Source organism: Equus caballus, chromosome 15, assembly GCF_041296265.1.
Source record: "Equus caballus isolate H_3958 breed thoroughbred chromosome 15, TB-T2T, whole genome shotgun sequence".
Classification (NCBI taxonomy): Eukaryota; Metazoa; Chordata; class Mammalia; order Perissodactyla; family Equidae; genus Equus; species Equus caballus.
Window position 1 is genome coordinate 71,371,273 of NC_091698.1, and position 19,406 is coordinate 71,390,678.

A 19,406-nucleotide genomic window follows, 5' to 3' on the forward strand; every position below is an offset into this window, starting at 1 on the left:
ACACTGGTGTTTCTCAGTGGCTGTGAGCATGCTGATGAAAACCCCAGGATATTGAGTCATTGTGGTGGCCAGCTGATTGTGAGCACTCATCCCTGAACACTCATGCAGGGGCAAAAGACTCTAGAAACTTGTCTCAGGTCTCCGGCCCAAGCAGTCCATGGAATTTCATAACCTGAGCTCTCCCTCTCTCCTTCCTCCTCTCTCTCTCTCTACTCTCCCTCCATCCCCCTCCCCCTCTGCCTTCACCACTGCCTTGGGGTCACCTGGAGAGCCCTCGAAGGCCCCGTGCCACCCAGCCTCTTCCCCTACAGTGTCTGCCTTCCTGGCTCCCATCCTGTGCGTGGAGTTTGTCCTGGGCCTGGTGGGGAACAGCTTGGCACTCTTCATCTTCTGCTGCCGAACGCGGCCCTGGACGTCCAACACGGTGTTCCTGGTCAGCCTGGTCATCGCGGACTTTCTCCTGATCATCAACCTGCCCCTCCGCGTGGACTACTACTTCCGCCACGAGATTTGGCGCTTTAAGGCCGCTGCCTGCAAAATCAACCTCTTCATGCTGTCCACCAACCGCACAGCCAGCGTGGTCTTCCTCACGGCCATCGCGCTCAACCGCTACCTGAAGGTGGTGCGGCCCCACCACCCGCTGAGCCGGGCCTCAGTGCAGGCGGCCGCCTGGGTGGCGGGAGGACTCTGGGGGGGCATCCTGCTCCTCAACGGGCACCTGCTCCTGACCACCTATTCCAACTCCTCCTGCCTTAGTTACCGGCTGGGCACGAGCCCCTCGGCCTCACTCCGCTGGCACCAGGCGCTGTATGTGTTGGAATTCTTCCTGCCGCTGGCGCTCATCCTCTTTGCCATCGTGAGCATCGGGCTCACCATCCGGCGCCGCAGCCTGGGAGGGCAGGCGGGCCCGCGGAGGGCCATGCGCGTGCTGGCCGTGGTGGTGGCCGTCTACACCATCTGCTTCTTGCCCAGCGTCATCTTTGGCTTGGCTTCCATGGTGGCCTTCCGCCTGCGTGCCTGCTCCACCCTCGACATCTGCTCGCAGCTCTTCCACAGCTCCCTGGCCTTCACCTACCTCAACAGCGTCCTGGACCCGGTCCTCTACTGCTTCTCCAGCCCCAAATTCCTCCGCCAGGCTCGCGCCCTGCTGGGCCTCTCCCAGAGCCGGGAGGACCCAGCCAAAGACGAGAGCTCCTACGAGCCGTCCACCCGGCGCCGGACGACCGCTAGGAAGGTGGGGACCGCAGGAAAGCTACAGAAGGAGGTCTCGTTGGAGGTCTCCCTGGAGTAAGGAGGACCCCTTGCAGGCCTGCTGCAGTGCCACGGGAGTGAGGACGCCAGGCCCTGGGCTGGAGGGACAAGGTCACTCCCTGCACTGTTGCCAGCACAGGTACCTCAACCAACTGGGCAAGGGACGTCTGCAGGAGCCAGGTGGGTGGCAGGGAGAGAAAAGAGTCTTGGGTTTACAGAGTAGTGTGCCCAGGACTATGTCCCCAGAGCACCGGAAAGAGCATGAGGGCAGCAGAGACAGGCAGGGGCTGTGGGGGCTCCAGCTCAGACAAGGGGCCACACAGCTGCCCAGTCCCGGGGCCAGAGCGTGGTTACTGTGAAATCAGAAGTCTTGCTTTAGAAATCAACAGCCGCATTTTCTGTGATCTCCAGTTTGCCCCTTTCAATACTAATAAACTTCCTTTTGAAAATGCAAGCCTATCTCAGCTGTTCTAAGGAAAACCAAACAAATGACTTTGGATCCTTCCAGCCCTGATGTCATAGGGTTCAAAGTGAGGGTCCCAAGATGAAGGGACACTCTGAGGACAGAGTGAGTGGGGGAGCTGTCAAAGGCACCGTCCTCCCACATTGCTCCCGGAGCCCTGGAGTGTCCTTAAGGAGGCAGAACGCCTCCCTGGGTGAAGTCCTCAGGCTCAAGGGATGGGTGGCCTGCCTGAATCCCTGGGAGGCGCCTGCTCCTCTCTGGCCTTCAGCTCCCCTTCTGCAGTCCCCCCAAGGTCCTGCCCAAGGCACCAAGGACCCTGCCCTGCTCTTGCCTGGGACGACGGGGGGATCTTCAGCCTTGGTGGTTACTGCTTCCATCCAGTTCAGGCTCCTGGCTCAGCTCGGCTCCCTCCAATAGCTTCCCTCTGCCCCAAGTATCCTTCCCTGACCCTGGAACCAGGACAGGGCCCTCAGGGTCACCAGAGCTGGCTCATAGCCCTCCCTCAGGACTAAAGCCATCGTGCTCGCCTCTACTCCCTTCTGTTCTTTCCAGTGTGCCTCTGGTCAGTGTCTGAGACTGCTGGGCTAACCCACCCATTGACAGGAGTCAGGGGTTTCTTTTGGTGTGGGGGTGGGGTAGTGTTGGCCCTACTGTCCATAGGGGAAGTCATGGCGGGGCAGGGAGTGTAGCCTTCAAGGCTTCCAAAGGGCTAGCGGTCACTAAAGTCCCAAACATGCACCTCCTGAACCCTGTGTATCCCCAGCCCTAGCCACCTCGAGGGAATGAACACCTCCCCCCAACTCACACGCCCCTCCCTGCTGGGGAGACAGAAGGGGCTGGGACTGGTTCTCCACTCATCACCCCAGCCACGGGCCTCTAGGCCTCAGGTACAGGGTGTGATGATGGGGACCAAATCCCCTTTCCCTAATTCCCTTCGGAGTTTTAATCCTCTTAGTCCAACCCTCTCATGTCATGGATGGGGATCCTGTCCCTCTCTTGAAAGTCCTCAGGAATGGAGGCCAAAGCCCAGGAGAGTCACCCACACCCCGGGAGGGAGGCATCCAGGAGCAGTGTGGATGTTAGGGTGGGAGATGGAGAAAACATATCAGGCGGAGGGGTATGACCTGGGGGACAAAAGGTTAGGTGGATATTGGAACCCATCTCCCCTGTGTGTCTCTAGCCCTTTTCTCTTTTCTGAAAACACACCAGCTGCTCTCAGAAACCCACAGAGATACTGAGAAGCCAAACCAAGTGGCAGAAAGCCGTGTGCTGCCTGGGCCTCTCCAAGGTGGCCCCACTTCGTTCCTCCCTCTGTTGCCGCCTTTTGCACCTGGTAGAGCCATTCCTGAGGACTCCTCACCTCTCCACCTTCTGCCACCAGGCCTGGGCCAGCCCAACCTCAGCCGGAGATTTGTCATTTCCAAGTCAGACATTTTTATGAGGCCCAAACACTCCTGGAGGCTGGGGACCGAGCACTTTCTCATGGAGCCCTCACCGCTGCAGTGCTAACATGTGGTGGGTGCTGATCACCAGGCACCTTCTATCCGGTATCATCTCTTCCCACGTTTGAACCCGCCTGGGTTCTACGGGCAAATGGCGCTCCATGTGCCATTTCCTCGGTCTTCTGTTCCCTGGACCCTCCTCCCCAACACCACCGTCAGGTACTCCCACCCCTCTCAGCAACTGGGCTCACTCTCCCCCTGCCTGATGTGAAGGAAATGACCAGACAGCCCCCTGGCTTATATGCACTGCTGTTTCTCCCCTGAGGAGCCTCTGGGTAGATGCTGGTCATAGGGAGCAAGCTGACGCTCCTAACCTACCCTGGGTCCTCCTTACCCCTCATCTTGAAGTTAAGGACTGCTCCCTCACAGACAAGCAAGGCCACACCATCCTTCATAAGGCCCTCTCTAAAGGGGGTCTAGGTGTCCCCTCATGGGAGAGAAGCAGGCTTCAGGCTGCCTCCACACTCTCCCCACATGGAGGGACTCTCTGGTCCTAACCTTGGCCCCAACCCACTGTACTTGTCTCTGGACTCAGTTCTCCATCTGTGAAATGGGAACAGTGATCCTGGCCCTTGCCTAACTCCAGGGGTTGGAGATGGAAATAACTGATACGCCAGAGCACTGAGTGAGGAAGGTAGTTTTATGTGGGTGGGGGGAGTGAGAAGGGATGGGGTGGGGGAGGAGGAGGAGAAAGCAAACTGGGTGAAGTGCAGGGTTTTCTACAGATGGAGGGTAGTGCCCGTGGTGGTATAAGGTGAGTTGGAAGCAAGCTGAGTAAAGACCCCATCTTCTACATTTGGGTTCCAAATAGCATTTTGGTCCCTGGGGTGGGCTGCACTACTCAATGTAAATGTTAGGCAGCAGCTTCTCTCTTGTCTTTCTCCTAATGTAACCCGCTGTCACCAGGGACTCCTGTGTGGGGTGAGCAGGCAGGGCTGGGCTGATGGGCCCAGAGTCGCTAATCATCTAGTTTACTGGGCACCCACCAGGGGCCAGACATTAAGCAACAAAGGCAGATAATACAACTCTGACCTTATGCCCCTCTAGGCCAAGCCTGGGACAGGCAAACCTGCAATGAATCAAATGCAACCCAAGCCAGTGTAATCCAAGGTTTTCAAGGAAGCAATGCACCCCTGAGAGCACAGAAGGTCGGAAGGGCTAACTCTGCCTGGGTGTCAGCGAGGTGATGCATGTAAGCTGAATCGTGGAGGATGAGGAAAGTGGCAAAGGGAACGGGACCTCTGGCATAGGGAAGAGCATGAACAAGGGCACAGAGCTGTGAGAAGACTCGGGGTGCAGGGGAGGGCTGAGGAGATCACGGAGGCAAGAGAGGAGGAGGCTGAGGCACAGAGGTAGGAGACAGGCGGGAAACGCAGGCGGGACCCTGCAGGTTCAGGGGCCTGGGCTGGTCCTGCAGACAACCCTCTATGGCAGAAAAGGGAGTGAGCATGAGATTTTTAAGAAGTCAAAGATGATCAGTTTTGCATTTTGTTCAGTTATTCTGGTAACCATGTACACAGACTAGTGAGGGGGTGTGGGAGATGACCTAAGTAGGAAACAGTCTGTATTCCAAGCAAGGGTCTGAATAAAGGCAGCAGCAGAGAGCATGAAGGGACAGGTGGACAGGCACAGCCCAGGGGAAGAAGAGAGGTGACTGCATGGATGATGGGTGGATGTGACACATTGAGGATACAGGTGATAGAGCAGGTTTGGAGGAGAAGATACAAAGTTAAGACAAATTGGAGGGCTTTGGAGAACCTCCTGGTAAACAGGTACATTAGCACACTTCAGGCTGGAGATAGGATTCCAGAATCTTCCACTTACTGATGGGAGTTGAGGTTATGGGAATGGACAGGGTCACCTGGGGAGAGAGTGAAGAGGACCAGGAACCATTCTTTTAAAAATCCCTACAAGGGACACACAAAGGAAGACTCAGTGAAATGCCCAGAAGAGGCCTTTAAGTAAGAAGAAAACCAGGAAGGCAGCAATAAAAAAGAGCCTGAAAAGCAGCCAAGGCAATCTCTCTGCCCAAGGAAAGAGATTGCCCATGATAAAGAGCAGAACCGAGCCAGCTTTTATGAGGGGAAAAGCCAAACATAAAATACCCAGACAGGCTGCAAAGTGCCTCGTGCAAGAATAAAGCCTTTTCAAAAGTTTCCTAATTGCATGCTGAAGAAAGCGGATTTGAAAACCAAAGTGTGTGTCTGACACTGTCTGGCCGAGCATCTTGGATCGACACCCTGGATTAACGATGCATTGTCTGGTACTATTTAAAAAAAAGCTTTTGAAGAAGTGATAGGTTGTCGTTTGTATAAAATTTAATAATATGCAAAACATGTACTATATTGGTTATGGATTCATCCATATGTATTGATTGTATAAAATCATGCATTGGGATGATAAACACCAAATCAAAGAGTGTGCTTACTTCTGAAAAGAAGGAAAGTGAAAAGGGGGTATACAGGTGATGACCATTATATCTGAAATTATCTTTGTAAAAAAACCTGAAAAAATGGCCAATATCTGAATGTTACTTAGCATCACTCTGGGTAGAGAATAAAGGGGTCAGTGTAACAACCAAAAAAAAAAAAAAAAAGAATACGATGACGACAGCTTCAAATGCTCAAGAAAGCTTAAATAGGGTAACTAAAAATAGTATTGGATTTGGCAATTAGGAGGTCACTAGTGACTTTATCGACCACATCAGCGAGTGGCTGGGGGTGGGGCAGAATGGAAGCCATAAATCCTATGATGGGTTGAGGAATTAATGAGATATGAAGTAACAGACAACTCTTCCCTCTTTCAATAAACTTGCCAGTAAAGGGAGGTAATAGCTTCAGGACAGACGTTTTGGTGGTTTGACTGTTCTGTTGTTTTGTTGACTGGATGGAGAAATTTAAATATATATAGCAGTAGGAGGAGAAGGGAGAGAATGATGGTGGAGCAGTAATAAACACCCTGTCCTAGGCCCTGTGCTAAGCACTTTACATATGCTAATTTATTTAATCCTTTCAGGTAGAGACTATTATCCCATTTTACAGATGAAAAAATTGAGGCACAGAGAGGTTAACTCGCCCAAGGTCATACAGCTAGTAAGTGGAAGTCTGGTTTGAGTTAGGATGTTCTACTGCAAGGCCCTAAAGGGAGTGGGGAGAATGGATCCAACATGTAGTGCCAGGAGGGTCCTCCAGAGGCCGAGGGGGCACCTCCTTGGGCGGGTGCACAGGCACTATTACAGTAGGTCTTGGGGCAGAAGGGAAGAAGGGTGAAGGGATTCTTAGAAGGCGTGGCTCTCAGGGGGTGAGTGAGGGCTTAGGGAATGACAAAGGACTGGAACAGCTTGTCCTGGGAATAAGAAAACAAGCGCCCGAAGAACATATAAAAGGGCCATGAAGCAAGCAGCCCAAAGAGGCCTCGGGAGTTGGGCACCCACAGCTCTGGGGGAGCAACCGTCCCTGCAGGCTATGTGGTCTCCTCCAGTGACTCTCTGCAGTTCAGGAGCAAGATCAGAACAAATGGAAGGTTGGGCCCGCCCCATGGCCGAGTGGTTAAGTTTGCGCGCGCTGTTTTGGCGGCCGAGGGTTTTGCTGGTTCAGATCCTGGGCATGGACATGGCACTGCTTATCAGGCCATGCTGAGGCAGCATCCCACACAGCACAACCAGAAGGACCCACAACTAGAATATATACAACTATGTACTGGGGGGGAGGGGGTTGGGGGAGAAGAAGAAGAAAAAAAGAAAAGATGAAGATTGGCAACAGTTGTTAGCTCAGGTGCCAATCTTTAAAAAAAAAAAAAAGAAAAAAGAACAAATGGAAGGTAAAACTTATCCAGAAGAAACCCCTAGGGAAGTTTGACCATAAAAACCCAGTCCCGGCAATGGAACTTAAGGTTGGTACACCTTGAGAGGGAGGGCAGGCAACACTCCCAGCTCTACAGATGAGCTTCCAGAAAGAGGGAGATATTTGAGTCAGGATAAAGAGTCATAATAAAAAGACACCGGGAACAACAGGGCACCTGAGGGATTTCACAGAGGTGGGGCTGTTGTGTTGCACGTTGAGGGGTCCCTGACCACTAGTCCAGCCTCACTGAGGCCTCCATCCTGGAACGCCTACAAGAGCCTCAATTACCGCCTTTTCTGTTCTCCTCACGTGCGTATGTCTTGCTTCTCTAGTGAAACTCTTGAAAGAAACTCAGTGTCTCTTTCTCTTTTTTTTGTGTGAGGATGATTAGCCTTGAGCTAACATCTGCCACCAATCCTCCTGTTTTTGCTGAGGTAGATTGGCCCTGAGCTAACATCTGTGCCCATCTTCCTCCATTTTGCTTGTGGGACGCCTACCACAGCATGGCTTGATAAGCGGCATGTAGGTCCACACCCTGGATCTGAACCAGTGAACCCCAGGACGCAAACTTAACCACTGCACCACTGGTCCCCTCTCTCTCTTTTCTTAAATCTCTCACAAATCCCAGGAAACAGGGGTCACAAACAGCCAGACTTCACAGGCAGACCTGGAGGGGTCCCAAGTGAGTCTACAACGGCCCCAGCACAGCAGCTGAGGCAGAGTCTGCACTGCAGTCAAACAGGTTTGAACAAAACACGCAACAGAGAAAAATTTCTACAAAGCAGGTTTCAGCACTCAGGGCCTGGGAAACAGTGGAGAATGCCCGGCATTTGGATCAGGCGCCTCATACCTTTTAAGTAAACGGAGACATTTTTATTTCTGACTTTCGGGCCTGACGTGGGTGGAATGCAGAAGAGGGTTCCATCTGTGTAGTGTGCGGCTCCTGAGTCCACTTCACTCGCACAGGAGCCTTCCTCGCTTAGGGGAGCCCAGCACGCTCCCTCAGCTCACCATCCGAGCAGCCAGGACACGTCCTCACAACCTGGCGCTGGGCGCAGCAGTGCAAGAATGGTGGATGGGGACAATCTGCCCGTTCCTCATACCTCCAGACCTAGGGGACACGAGGCTCAAAGGCCACCTATTGGGGCGACTTAGCCTCACAAAACCTCCATGTCTTCAGGATGTGGCTTATGACACAGCAGAAGAAAATGCAGACCCTGGGGAAAGGTCTCTGAGATCAGACTAACCGGCCTGGCCTATGAGCTATGTGGGGGATGGAGCGCCTGAGACAAGGAGCACCTGAGGCTGAGGGCTGGGACGTGGCAGGCACCGAGCCTTACAGCTGAGCCGCCATGCCAGCAAAGGACAGCATAAAACTAGGCATAACTTCCAGAAATTTATTGGAAACACGATACAAATTGATTAGTAGATGGCATCTACTGACAGACAGACAGTCCACACTGTAATATCACGCTCTGAATGAATTATCCTGGGGAAAGGCTCATGACCACTGATGCATGGTCTGGGTTAGTGTTCTCTGGCAGGGAAAACCAGAAACTGGGGCGAGAGGAATGGGGAAGGGTGCACAGTAAACTGGGACATGGCTTTCCTGAGGGGAATGGTGAGGTGGGGCTGCTAAATGAGTAAATTCCCCCAAAGGAAAACAAGGACAACTCTTGAGAATAAAGGCTTTCCCCCTCCCTCCCAAAAGCACTTTCCTCTCTAGGCAGAGTGAAAGGGAGTCCACCAGACCCCATGGGGGCAGCTCCTCTGTCTACCTCTACCAGGTCTTAGGACAGCAAGGGGCATAAACACCAGGCTGGACATGACACAGAGCAGACCAAGGTCAGACACGTCCTGGGCCTGCTTGCCCTCAGACCGCTCCTCGTCTTCCCCTGCTCTGCTCTGAGTGGTGGAGAGCTGACCACGGCAGGCCGCCTGCCCCCAGCTCCCAGGTCAGCTGGCTTCCAGCTGGGTTTAGCTAACAAGAGGCACCTGCAGGAATCTGGAGGGCACAAGGAAGGGAGAAGCCAGGCAATTTCTCTCTCTTCTCTGCCTAGGGGATTGTTTCTGGCAGGGCTCCTGCCTCCTGGCGGCTCCAGCTCCACCAGACAGGCCCTCTGTGGTCCCAGGTTCCTCCCAGTGGCCTGGCCCCCAGCTCTAGTAACATGGACTCTCCCCTGTGTCCCACTAGCATCGGGTGATGGCAGCTTTTTGCTGTTGTTCCCCATCTCTGGGTTGTCCCTCACTCGCTGTTTGACCTCTCAGTTCTTCTGTTTCTGTGTTAAACAAGTCTCTGGATTAAAACCCCTCTGTTTTAAATGCTTAGAGTGGCCTCTGTTTTTCTGGTTGGATGCTGACTGATAGAAACTGGGCTGTGGGCAAGGTGGAATTGTGAGAGGCGTGCAAAAAAACCAGTCTGTCCTCCTCTTTTGCACCACTGCTAGGGGTAGGCGGGCGATGATGGAGAAGGAGAGGGAAGTCAACTTGAAGAGCTTCTGTGTCCTCATCCAAGGGAGCACAGACCAGGCTCGGCACAGCGCCACTGGGCACGTCTGCTGTGGGCCGTGCAGACAGCCTCTGCATGTCCACCCCACAAGCTCACTGCACAATGGTGACATGCCACTACAAACAGTAGGAACACCATGGCCCCAGAAAGAAGGCGGCTCTCAGCACCAGCTGCTCAGAACAGCAAAGGCAAACGTTAGCGGCTCCCTGCTGTCCTTCCTCCATTTCCTGGAGCATCCAGTCCGAATGCTGGGGGACCTTCCAGAGATGAAGTGAGAGCAGATCTTCGTCGACATCCTCCGTGTAGGAGAATGGGCTACAGTACCAGGGGCTCTGACTACAAAGTGAAGGAAGAGCTTTCTGGGTACATATGGCTCAAAACGAGCTGCACTTGCCCCAAAGCTTCCTGTGAACTGGAACTGGGGTGGGCTTCCCTCCTCTTCCTTCAGACCCAGCCTGGCCCCAGTCTCCAAATCTCCTGGGCCTCGGCGAGGAGGGCCTCTCTCAACAGGCAGAGGGAACGGAGCTGGCAGCAGGGTCATGGGCAGCTAACGGTTTCTCTAATCAACAGCCATGGTTCCACGTGGGTTAGGAGAACATGAAAGGGTAGAAAACATTCCACCTTCTACATCCATGTGCAACAAAAAATCCAGGGCACAGGCAAGGAGAGACAGCTTTGCTGTGTCTCTTTCTTTAGAAAAGAACACAACATGTGGCGTGTGACATGGACAGCCAGTTGCCTCCTCTCCCTGGGTCTTTCTGAAGGGTCTTCTCTGTGGAGAACCCTGAGGACAATGCCTGCCACCTCCACTGCCTCCACCCGGCTCGCTGAGCACCTCTGACACAGGCCCACCCTCAAGGCCCCAAGCCAAGACCTAGAACAGCTCCAAGAGTTGGCAGTGATGAGAACATCCCCAGGGCACCCCCGCAAAAGCCTAAGATGAGAACCAACTCCTCCTCAGAAGGGAAGCCACGATGACTGCAAAACTGGAAAAGGAAAAGGCAGCTCGAGCTCCGAGCATCGCCTTCAGCCATCAAACATCGCATTCTCCTTGCTGAGCTGAACCCAGCCTCTGAGGATCTGGACATGCAGAGTGTCACTGTCATTTTAGTGATACCTCACTCTGCCTGGGGGGTCAGCTCAATTGTAGCCACTCTGTCATGCAACCACCTGGTTGTTTGGGGCACCTACTATCAGCCAGCCAGCTGCCTCCCAGCCACAGACCCTGGGGATGGCTGGGAGGCCAGACTCCAGTTGTCTTTCACGGTGCTGTGATTCTGTGCCTGCACACGGAGGGCAGGGGAGTGGCTAGACTCAATCTGCTCAGGGGGCCAATAGGGCACAAAGTTATCCTATCCCTGCAGCTGTGTGCACAGAGTGCAGAGCGGCCTGCCTGTGACGCCAGCAAGGGCTGGTGCTGAGGGCAGACAGGAAGAGCTCAAGTCAGTGGAAACCGGGTGGCAGGCGGGTCTCCCGGGGCCTAGGCACACGTGCTCACGGAAACGTTTGGGCCAGAGGAGGGAGGGGGCTCATGGTGTCGTATACACAGACTCACCAGCAAACACAGTTCTCTCACCTCACCCTCCTAAGCCCAACAGATTCCATCTGCTTAGAATAAACCTGGGTGGTCTGTGACTCATTGAAGGGCCAACCTGGCTGCAGCTCCTCATCCACTGATCTGGCTGTAAGGGAACAGGACAGTATGCAAATGGCTTGTCACAGTGACACACTCGATCAGCTCCGTTTTAAGAATCGTTCTTGCTGGAGCTGTCTGGGACCAAGCAGAACCAAGTAGAACACCAGCCTCTCTTCAATGACAAAATACAGATGATACGAAGAGCTCACAGGCTTACTAAAGACGATTTTGTCATCTTTTCTCAGAACCTCAGGTACTTCTGTACCTTGGAGGGGGAGGGGGGAGTCAAATGGAATGCAGGGGGTGAAGAGCAAAATTTCCCCATTAAAAAATATAAGTGTGAAGCCTATTGAGAAAAAGCTAAGTGACAATAACAGCAAGGACGGGGGGAAATATCATGAACTGCATAAACACTGGCACATTTCTTAAGAAAAACCATTCAGGAAGATGCCATGTCCCTGCTGGACACACTCATACAGCTTCCAACAGAGCGGAGCTGACACATGCAGGGCAGCAGCCCCACTGTCCCGAGGAGCTGCTGTGCCCGGGAGCGGAGTGTGGAAGAAGGGAGGAGGTGAAGTGGCTCCCTCATCACCTCAGTTCTCAGGCAGGTCCCGCTCTGGAGAGCGAGGTCTCTGAGAGGAAAGCGAAGTGACACTGATTCACACATGGGACATGGCTTTGGGAATGTGCACTCCTACAGTTCCTTGCCCTGCCCCATCGAGGCTCCACGGGGCGCACGCGGAGGTCTCCCTGAAATGTACTGGGAATGGGGCTGCCTCTTTCCCAGGCACGGCTGTGAACATCAGCAGGACAGTGTAGCAAGTCTTGGATTGTAGGATGAAACAGAAGAGCTCAGTCTGACACGCAGCATGTGAGTTCTGGAAAAGGAAACAGGGTCAAAGTTAAATGAGTTCCAGTGGTGGAGGCAAGATAAGAAGGATGGAATCAGTCCTCCCACCAATATCATCACGACCTTCAAGGAAAGGAGGTCAGGTATGTATTTAAAAAAAGCTCACGATGTAGTTTAAGGCTGGACCAAAGGAAAGTTTAATTGAGGCCAAGAAAATATGTGAATGACACTGAAGTATCTTAAAAGCTGGGTTTTGGATGCGCAGGTTTGGTGGTCATTGGCAAGGCACTACAGCATACCAGGCAAGTGCTTATATGTTTATCAAACCAACATCTTGGAACTTCTCTGACCAGATACCAAGAAACGGGGAACACAACTTGCCTGGAGGAGGCACAACCTGATCTGAGATACCCATAATTAATCATAATGATGTGGGCACTCAGAGACTAGCAACACATTTTTCTTAGGAGAAGAGTGAATCTCAAACGCCCACAGTGGCACAGTGTCCATCAATCCCACCCTCTCCACTTCCCCCAAAGACCTTCAACCCTGCTGTCCCAGAGCTGGACAGCTAGAGACTCTCAACAGAAACAAGCACATGAAAAGCAGAAGTGGCCTGAAACCATATGATCACTATCTGGTATTACTCAGTAGGTTGTGAAACCTTTTGCTTTGTTATTAGGAAAGCAGCGAGGAGGGAAGTGGGGGTTGTTCGCTGAGATGGTCATTAGGTGCCCCAGCCAACGCAGCACTCAGATATTCTCTCACATCCTGCAGGCCACTCTACAACCAGAAGAAGACACAGGGACGCTCCCCTTCACAGCCTCCCGCCATGCCGAAGGTCTGCAGGGTGGACCACAGCTGTGGTTTCACTCATGAGCCTTTCCAGAATGGGGGAGATATATGTACACAGCCTGGTGTTTGACGGGGCTCAGCAAATACGTGTTAAATAAAAACCCAGATAATTCAGTTTAGGACTTAGGCTAACTTTTGCTTTATGGAATCTACTGTAGGTTATGAAACCACCTTATTTAACTTTCACCAGAACCTTGTGAGGGTTGGAAAAATTAGGAACTTGCTCAAGGTCACACAGCAAGTAAGTTGAGGAGTTAAGATTTGAACTCAGATCTTCTTAATTCAGGTCAAGTTTTTCTTACTACACTAAGCCGCCCCATTCTCCATCCATCCCAGTAAGAGCATAGTGTCCTCTTTAGTGTCTAATTAGCTTATGGATGTGTCAGTAGCTCCAGTATCTCTTAGAAGCCTCTCTCTCTTTTTTTTTTTTGCAGGGGCAGCAGGTAGGGGGGTGTCACTCTGTCATGCATTTGTTTGTCCAAACCCCTATGGAAGTAAGCCATCTGCCAGAGGAGCCACTTGTAATAGTTTCCTAAGTTTCTGACCTGCCATGGCAAACTGTGCTTTTTTCTATTTGTGCTAAACTCACCTGCTCCCGTTTCAAAAGCAACATCTCCTCCTGGCAGCTCGGGATCTGGCATCCAGGTTCACACCTGCCTTCTCCACACTCACCACGGTTTTATGTTGAGCTATGTCACCTCTCTGCATTCCAGGCTGAAGAATCACAGTGCTCACCACCTGCCCTTGCAAGGCTATCACTTCACTCCCCCAAGCTCAGCACTTCCTCAGCCCCGCTGCATTTCCTTGAAGCAAGAAACCAGAACCACATGCAGGGCCCAGATGCAGAGGCCCCCAGCATGGCAGAGGGCCCCTAGAAAAGATCTACACCCATCACAGGTGTTCCTCAGGTCTCCTTTCTAGACGATGCAGCCCAACTTATTTCCCTTTTTGTTTACAAGTAAATTCTCAAATGCATTAATCTACATTTGCTACTTTTGTCTCTACTAACCATGATTCATAAGCACTTATTTTGTTTTTTACAAAATTTTCCCTGTTGGTTTAACAATTCAGAAGTACCTGAAGTCCATGGACTTGGAGATTTTGCACTCTAACCAATCAATGCAATGAAAGCAGCCGTTTTAAAGGTTTCCAGCTGCTGGCTCCTGAGTTAATTAATTTCCCTCCTTTCTGAAACCCAGAGGAGAAACCACCATGAGAATTTTGGAAGATGGAAAGCAGATAAACAAGTGATAACAGACTATGCAATCAAGAAAGCCAAACTTGAAGTTGGCAGTGTGGAAAGTCCAGAACCAATTTGTCCAAAGGATCCTCAAATGGCTCAGGAATTGACACCAGACACATCCGGAAGTTGGGGAGGGAAGCTGAAGCAAAGATTAGTTGAAGGCTGTTTAAGAAGCAGCTGGACCCCTAGAAGCTCTCCTGACTCCACACTACTTGGCAACTGTCTACCTTCCACAAGTCCGGATGTTTATTCTCGGGAGAGGGCCGGACAGAGGGTCTCAGGCCTAGGGGACACGAGGCACCAAGCACAGTTGAGGGCAGGACTACCAAATCCAAAACTGAGGGATCAAGTTACCGTATGCCTATCAGATGGTGAGACATCCAAGCCTTCTTCCCACTGTGTTCCCAGAAAGCAGGTAGCCAAGTCTTTACCCTCTGGGAAAGAGACAGTGCTACGGCCTGAATGTTTGTGTCGCCACAAAATTCATATGTTGAAATCTTAATGCCTAATGTGATGGTATTAGGAGGTGAGACCTTAGGGAAGTGCTTAGGTCATGAGGGTATAACTCTCATAAATGGGACTAACGCTCTTATAAAAGAGACCCCACACAGCTCCCTAGCCCCTCCCACCAGGTGAGGAGAGTGAGAAGTCAGCAGTCTGCAACCTGGAAGACGCTCTTCACCAGAACCCAAACATGCCAGCACCTTAATCTTAGACTTCCCAGCCTCTAGAACTGAGAGAAATAAATTTCTGTCGTTTGTAAGCCATCCATCTGTAGCATTTTGTTATAGCAGCCTGAACTGACTAAGATGGGAAGAATCTTCTCTGGGAAATCTGAGCAGCCCGTGAGAAGAGACCTGAAGATATTGGTTGGGCCAACCAGCAAACAGCCCAGCCTGATCACCATACTACAGGCTCCACCCACAAGCATGAGCACAGAGCTCTCAGTCTGATTTTAGTCTCCTTCTCTTAAACATTATGAAACATCCAAAGGTCACCAGGAAAAACCTCTACACAAATGTTAGAGACCAGAACAAAGAACAAAGAGAAGAGAGCAAATTGGAGGAAACAGAATATTCATGGAGAAGAAAAATGATAGCATTTTTTGTTTTCAGAAGAAGATACAGTATCCATGAAACAGAAACAGTATGCTATTTTTAAAAAATTGAGAGGACCAAGGGGAGTTGGCAGGGAGCCCATAGAAGGACTGAAGTGTTACGCTTCCCATAATGGTGGGCTAATTTACATTGGACAAACTCTCCAGCCAATAACAGTGATAAACTCTGGAAGAAATGTAAAAACAACTGTTTGGACAGCAACCAAAATCAGGCAAAAACTGAAGGGAATATGACCCTTGTAAAAAGGTGAGAACCACTCTTAACTGGTTTTTCCCTTGTGAGCACTTCCATGTAGTTCAAGAGGAATATAGCTCAAGCTGAAAGCTGCAGTCTAATTGGGCTGAGGAATCAGGGAGAGGTCGGAGTCTGAGACTGCCAGTGCAGCTGGAAATTGAGGGAGGAGATCCTGGAAAGGAAGGGGACAGGAAAAGAGGAGACCCCAAATCAATATACACACTTCCCTCAAACCATTGGCTGAGGTCAGAACTATGCATGTACAAGGCGAGACTCCAAGAAGCCTGGTGGAAAACACCAGCTCTATAGGTTTATAGAGTAATTACCATAGACTTTGTCACTCTTCTAAGATCTCCATATTGCTGAGAGGGTCTCAAGTCTAGACCTCTTACAGGCTCACACACTAGTATTTCCCTCAGGCACAGGATAAAAGTATTCTCTGGGAGAAACTGCAATATTAGTAAACCCAGGAATGGTCACAGGGGTGGCCAATTTGGCATCCTTCCAGAATATTCCAGAACACCAAGTTGTTGATTATTCATGCCTAATACACTTGGGTCTGTCTTTCTCTACAACTCCTACCCCTATGGCTTGACAGTGTGAGAGAACATCCATTGCCCTCAGCTGATGCTTCCACAGTCCTGAAATCCTCTAGACACTTTAGGTACTCTGCTATAATTGCTTCATATTCAATAAACCCTAGGGCCATAATGATCCATTACAAAATACTGAAAAAACTCAAAGGCACCTTTATATATTTAACCAGGTTTTAACAGTACACCTTGAGACAAGGAGACCAGAGGTGAGTCTAGGAGCACTCAATGTTCTTCCATAAACAATGTTTTAGAAGATTCAAAAAAAATCGCAGTCTTTTGAAATGACATAAAAATTTTGACAGAAGGCAGCCTGAGCATGCCTCGGAGTGCCATCAGCTGTTCCTGGCAGTCTATTTTTATCAGGATTTGTGAATACAGCAGATGCACTCCCAGAGCTCTCTCAGTGGTACAATGGCCCTCACCATCACCCATTTCCCAGAGTTGGGATGCAAACAGTTGAAGCTGTTGAATCACTGATTCAGAAACAAATCATCAAAAGGACAGTCTTCACACCCCAGATCATAATATTGTACTTAGAGGCATCCTTATTAGATACCCTCTTCATGGGAGACTTAGAGAAATGATATTACTCAATGCAGAAAATAAGAAAAATAACCAGATCTACAGTACACTCACATACCCCAGGGGAAATAAGCCAGAGGACAACATATTAAAGAGAAGTTTATTGTACAATTCATCAATTTCTTTGGCTCAGATGCCTTGACTCTGTCCCACTGAAAACTCACCTCTCTTCTAAGCCTGTTGCTCTGGTCTTCGGACACACTGAGTCCTGCTTCAGTAGTAGCACCCCTGGGACAAAAGTCACGTCATCTCGGAAAAAGGTTAAGAGCACCTCCAGTTGATGCTCCCTCCGTCTGTATCCCTACACAGCAGAAGCTGTTCTTAAGGGTCCCTATTTGATAAAAACAGCAGTCACCTTATCCCCGTGCAGTGGAATGGAAGATGTACTGTTTGAAACTTCACTCTTCCTATCACTATTCACCCCAAATAATGAGGCTTCTTATGTATGCAGATTTTGTCTTCACCCTCAGAGTTTCAGTTCCACTAGGACAGTCACAGGGCTCTGTGTGTGGCCTGGGGCGATGGGTTAAGCCTAACAGAGCAGACAGAGTGCTGGCTCCTGGCCACCAGTCACCCCATGGCCTTTAGAGGTCCAGGGCCAGGTGCAAGACAGTGACTTTCAAGAAGACAAGAAGAAGCTGTCTATTTTTTAATGTCAGGTACAATCCTTTCTGCCAGCAGAAATCCAGAGACTCTTCCCATCATCAAGGACCTCCACCTGAAGGCAGAGGGTGAGTGAAGGAGGAAGCCACTGAGAAGAGGACAGAAAGACCTAAAGCCGAGAGACCTGGATATTTCAGAACAATCAGGTTTTGTTTCCAGTTAAATCAGTTGGACATCCATCAACATCCTGTTTGGTTCGCTCATCTGTCTGACATGTTGATAATTAAGTGGCAATGCTAATTGATTTTATTATTGGATCACACAGGGCAAGGCTTTCTCTTGACTTTGTATCTATCAATTCCAGTATATGGTGGTATTAACTATCCTAGGAAAACTCACTAGTAGCCTAACATTTTTACTGATACTTTGAGTTCACCTTGGAAACTCAGGTTAGTCAGGATCCTATATCCCAAGGAAATAAGTAACAGACCCATTATCCCAAGGAAAAGGTCCACTGGGAATACAAAAATAGGGACATTTTCCAAAATGTGTTTCTGTTACATTCTTGTCTCTCAGCTCCACGTCAATCCATCTAAACTCAGCTTCAAGATTCCCTGCTGGACCAGTAGGGGGTGGCAGAGGGAGCCTGGAAGGCTGGAGGGCAGAGAAGGGCCTTGCTGCTTCCTGTTCCTGTCAATGTCACCTCAAATAGCAGGAGCAGTTTGTGTCAGTTCCCAGCTTTACTTTACATTCCCAGAACCAGCCTCACAGAGCAGCCCCCTCCTCAGGGGTCTGAGTTCCAGCTCCTCGGGACCTCCGTTGAGCTTCTAGCTTATGATAACCCACTTTCTTCCTTTTGTTCTCCCAACCCTAGGCCTGCTGGCTGCTTCCTGAGCTCCTCCTTTCCCCACCCCCACCCCCCCAGGTTCCTTGTTTACCTATTACATCCTGCAGCATCTGGCATATTAATTTCTACTACATTAGCTGTTAAGATAACTCATGTAGTTTCTACTTTGATGACTAATACAGCACAGTTTGAGAGCTGCAGCTTCGTTTATATCAGTGGTTAAAAGAGCAGACTCTGAAATCAGTCACACCGGAGTGGGAATCCCAATCCATTTATGTTGTACCTGATAACTTCGGGAAATTCACCTGTCTAGGTCTCATTTTTCTCACTTTATGTATTCAATTAACATTTATTGAGTACCTACTAAGTTCCAGGTACTGTGCAGGCAGTAGAGATACAATGTCATACAAAACAAATTCCCTGACCTCTTGGAACTGTCTGTCATGTGAATCAAATGAGATAAGGAAGGTAAGGCGCACGTCGTCAGCCCTCCCCTCCATACCATGACAGGAGAGCAAAGACAAATGGAGCTTGAAGAAGAAGTGTTTCAACAGCTAGGTGTCTTCAGAAAACGAGATGAGCATTTTTCCTCAACAAGGCTGAAGGTCTTAGTCAACAGAACACCAGGGACTCATTGTATGCCCTGTCCATTCCTCCGGTTCAGAGCAGAGAAGCAGCAGCATTCATTCAGACAGAAATGGTGCAAACAGCCCTAGAGAGGGAAAGCTACAAGGTGGCATTTTTTAGAAATTCCGAGGAGACAGGTACCTGTGATACAGAGTAAGAGCAACAGGAGCTGTAATGCAGAGCTGGGACTGGAGCTTGGAATGACCATGACCGCGGGGTGCGAATGGAAGAAGCTACTAGAAAGCTGCTATTCCAACATCAGTCACAACAAGTGTCTTTCTACCATAAAGAACATATATATCAAATGAACCAGAATGTACTTTACACTTTCTGCAGTAGGACTATGCACCTATAGAGGCCTGGAAGGTGATGAGAGGGAAAAGAAAGATTCCTGATTCCATTGAAGCCTGAATTCAAAGGCCCCCCAGGCTGTGGGCAAGGAAAAAGCTGGAAACAAATCCAGTCTCCACGTTTTGACACAATCCCTTCTTGGTATTTTGCTGTCTAGACATCAGGCATATTGTGGCAAGCACGGCCAGTGTTCTCATTAGCAAGGAAGTACTTCTGCAAGAGTACTGTGTAGCTAAAAACTGTATCTACAACACACTGATATCCTATAAATGCAAACTAAAGTCCTCGTCTTCA

At 50.3% G+C, this 19,406-nt stretch overlaps 2 protein-coding genes across 18 annotated transcripts in view; one reads left to right on the forward strand and one right to left on the reverse strand.

The window, feature by feature from the left end:
• The first annotated feature begins 14 nt into the window (after nucleotides 1–14).
• On the forward strand, nucleotides 15–1,705 carry OXER1 (oxoeicosanoid receptor 1). Of its 2 annotated transcripts, XM_070236416.1 has the most exons (2): nucleotides 15–619; nucleotides 757–1,705. In XM_070236416.1, the coding sequence occupies exons 1-2, from the start codon at nucleotides 158–160 to the stop codon at nucleotides 1,228–1,230; spliced, it is 936 nt and encodes a 311-aa protein (XP_070092517.1). In that variant the 5' UTR covers nucleotides 15–157; the 3' UTR covers nucleotides 1,231–1,705. The 2 variants fall into 2 exon arrangements, with proteins under 2 accessions (XP_070092517.1, XP_070092516.1); XM_070236415.1 differs by having other exon boundaries at nucleotides 15–1,705.
• A 6,736-nt stretch (nucleotides 1,706–8,441) lies between these two features.
• Nucleotides 8,442–19,406, reverse strand: part of MTA3 (metastasis associated 1 family member 3) — a 186,983-nt gene continuing 176,018 nt past the window's right edge. For 10 of the 16 annotated variants that reach the window (XM_070236413.1, XM_023619162.2, XM_070236412.1 and 7 more), the window contains one exon: nucleotides 8,442–12,084. In XM_070236413.1, the coding sequence (XP_070092514.1) occupies nucleotides 12,059–12,084 (26 nt within the window). In that variant the 3' untranslated portion in view covers nucleotides 8,442–12,058. Of the gene's footprint in view, nucleotides 12,085–16,772; nucleotides 18,903–19,406 lie in introns of those variants that run through there. The other 6 variants (XM_070236409.1, XM_070236408.1, XM_023619161.2 and 3 more) reach the window with 2 other exon arrangements.

What these genes read in the sequence shown, in the direction of transcription:
- OXER1 (XM_070236415.1), top strand. Translation starts at nt 158, where the DNA reads ATGGAATTTCATAACCTGAGCTCTCCCTCTCTCCTTCCTCCTCTCTCT.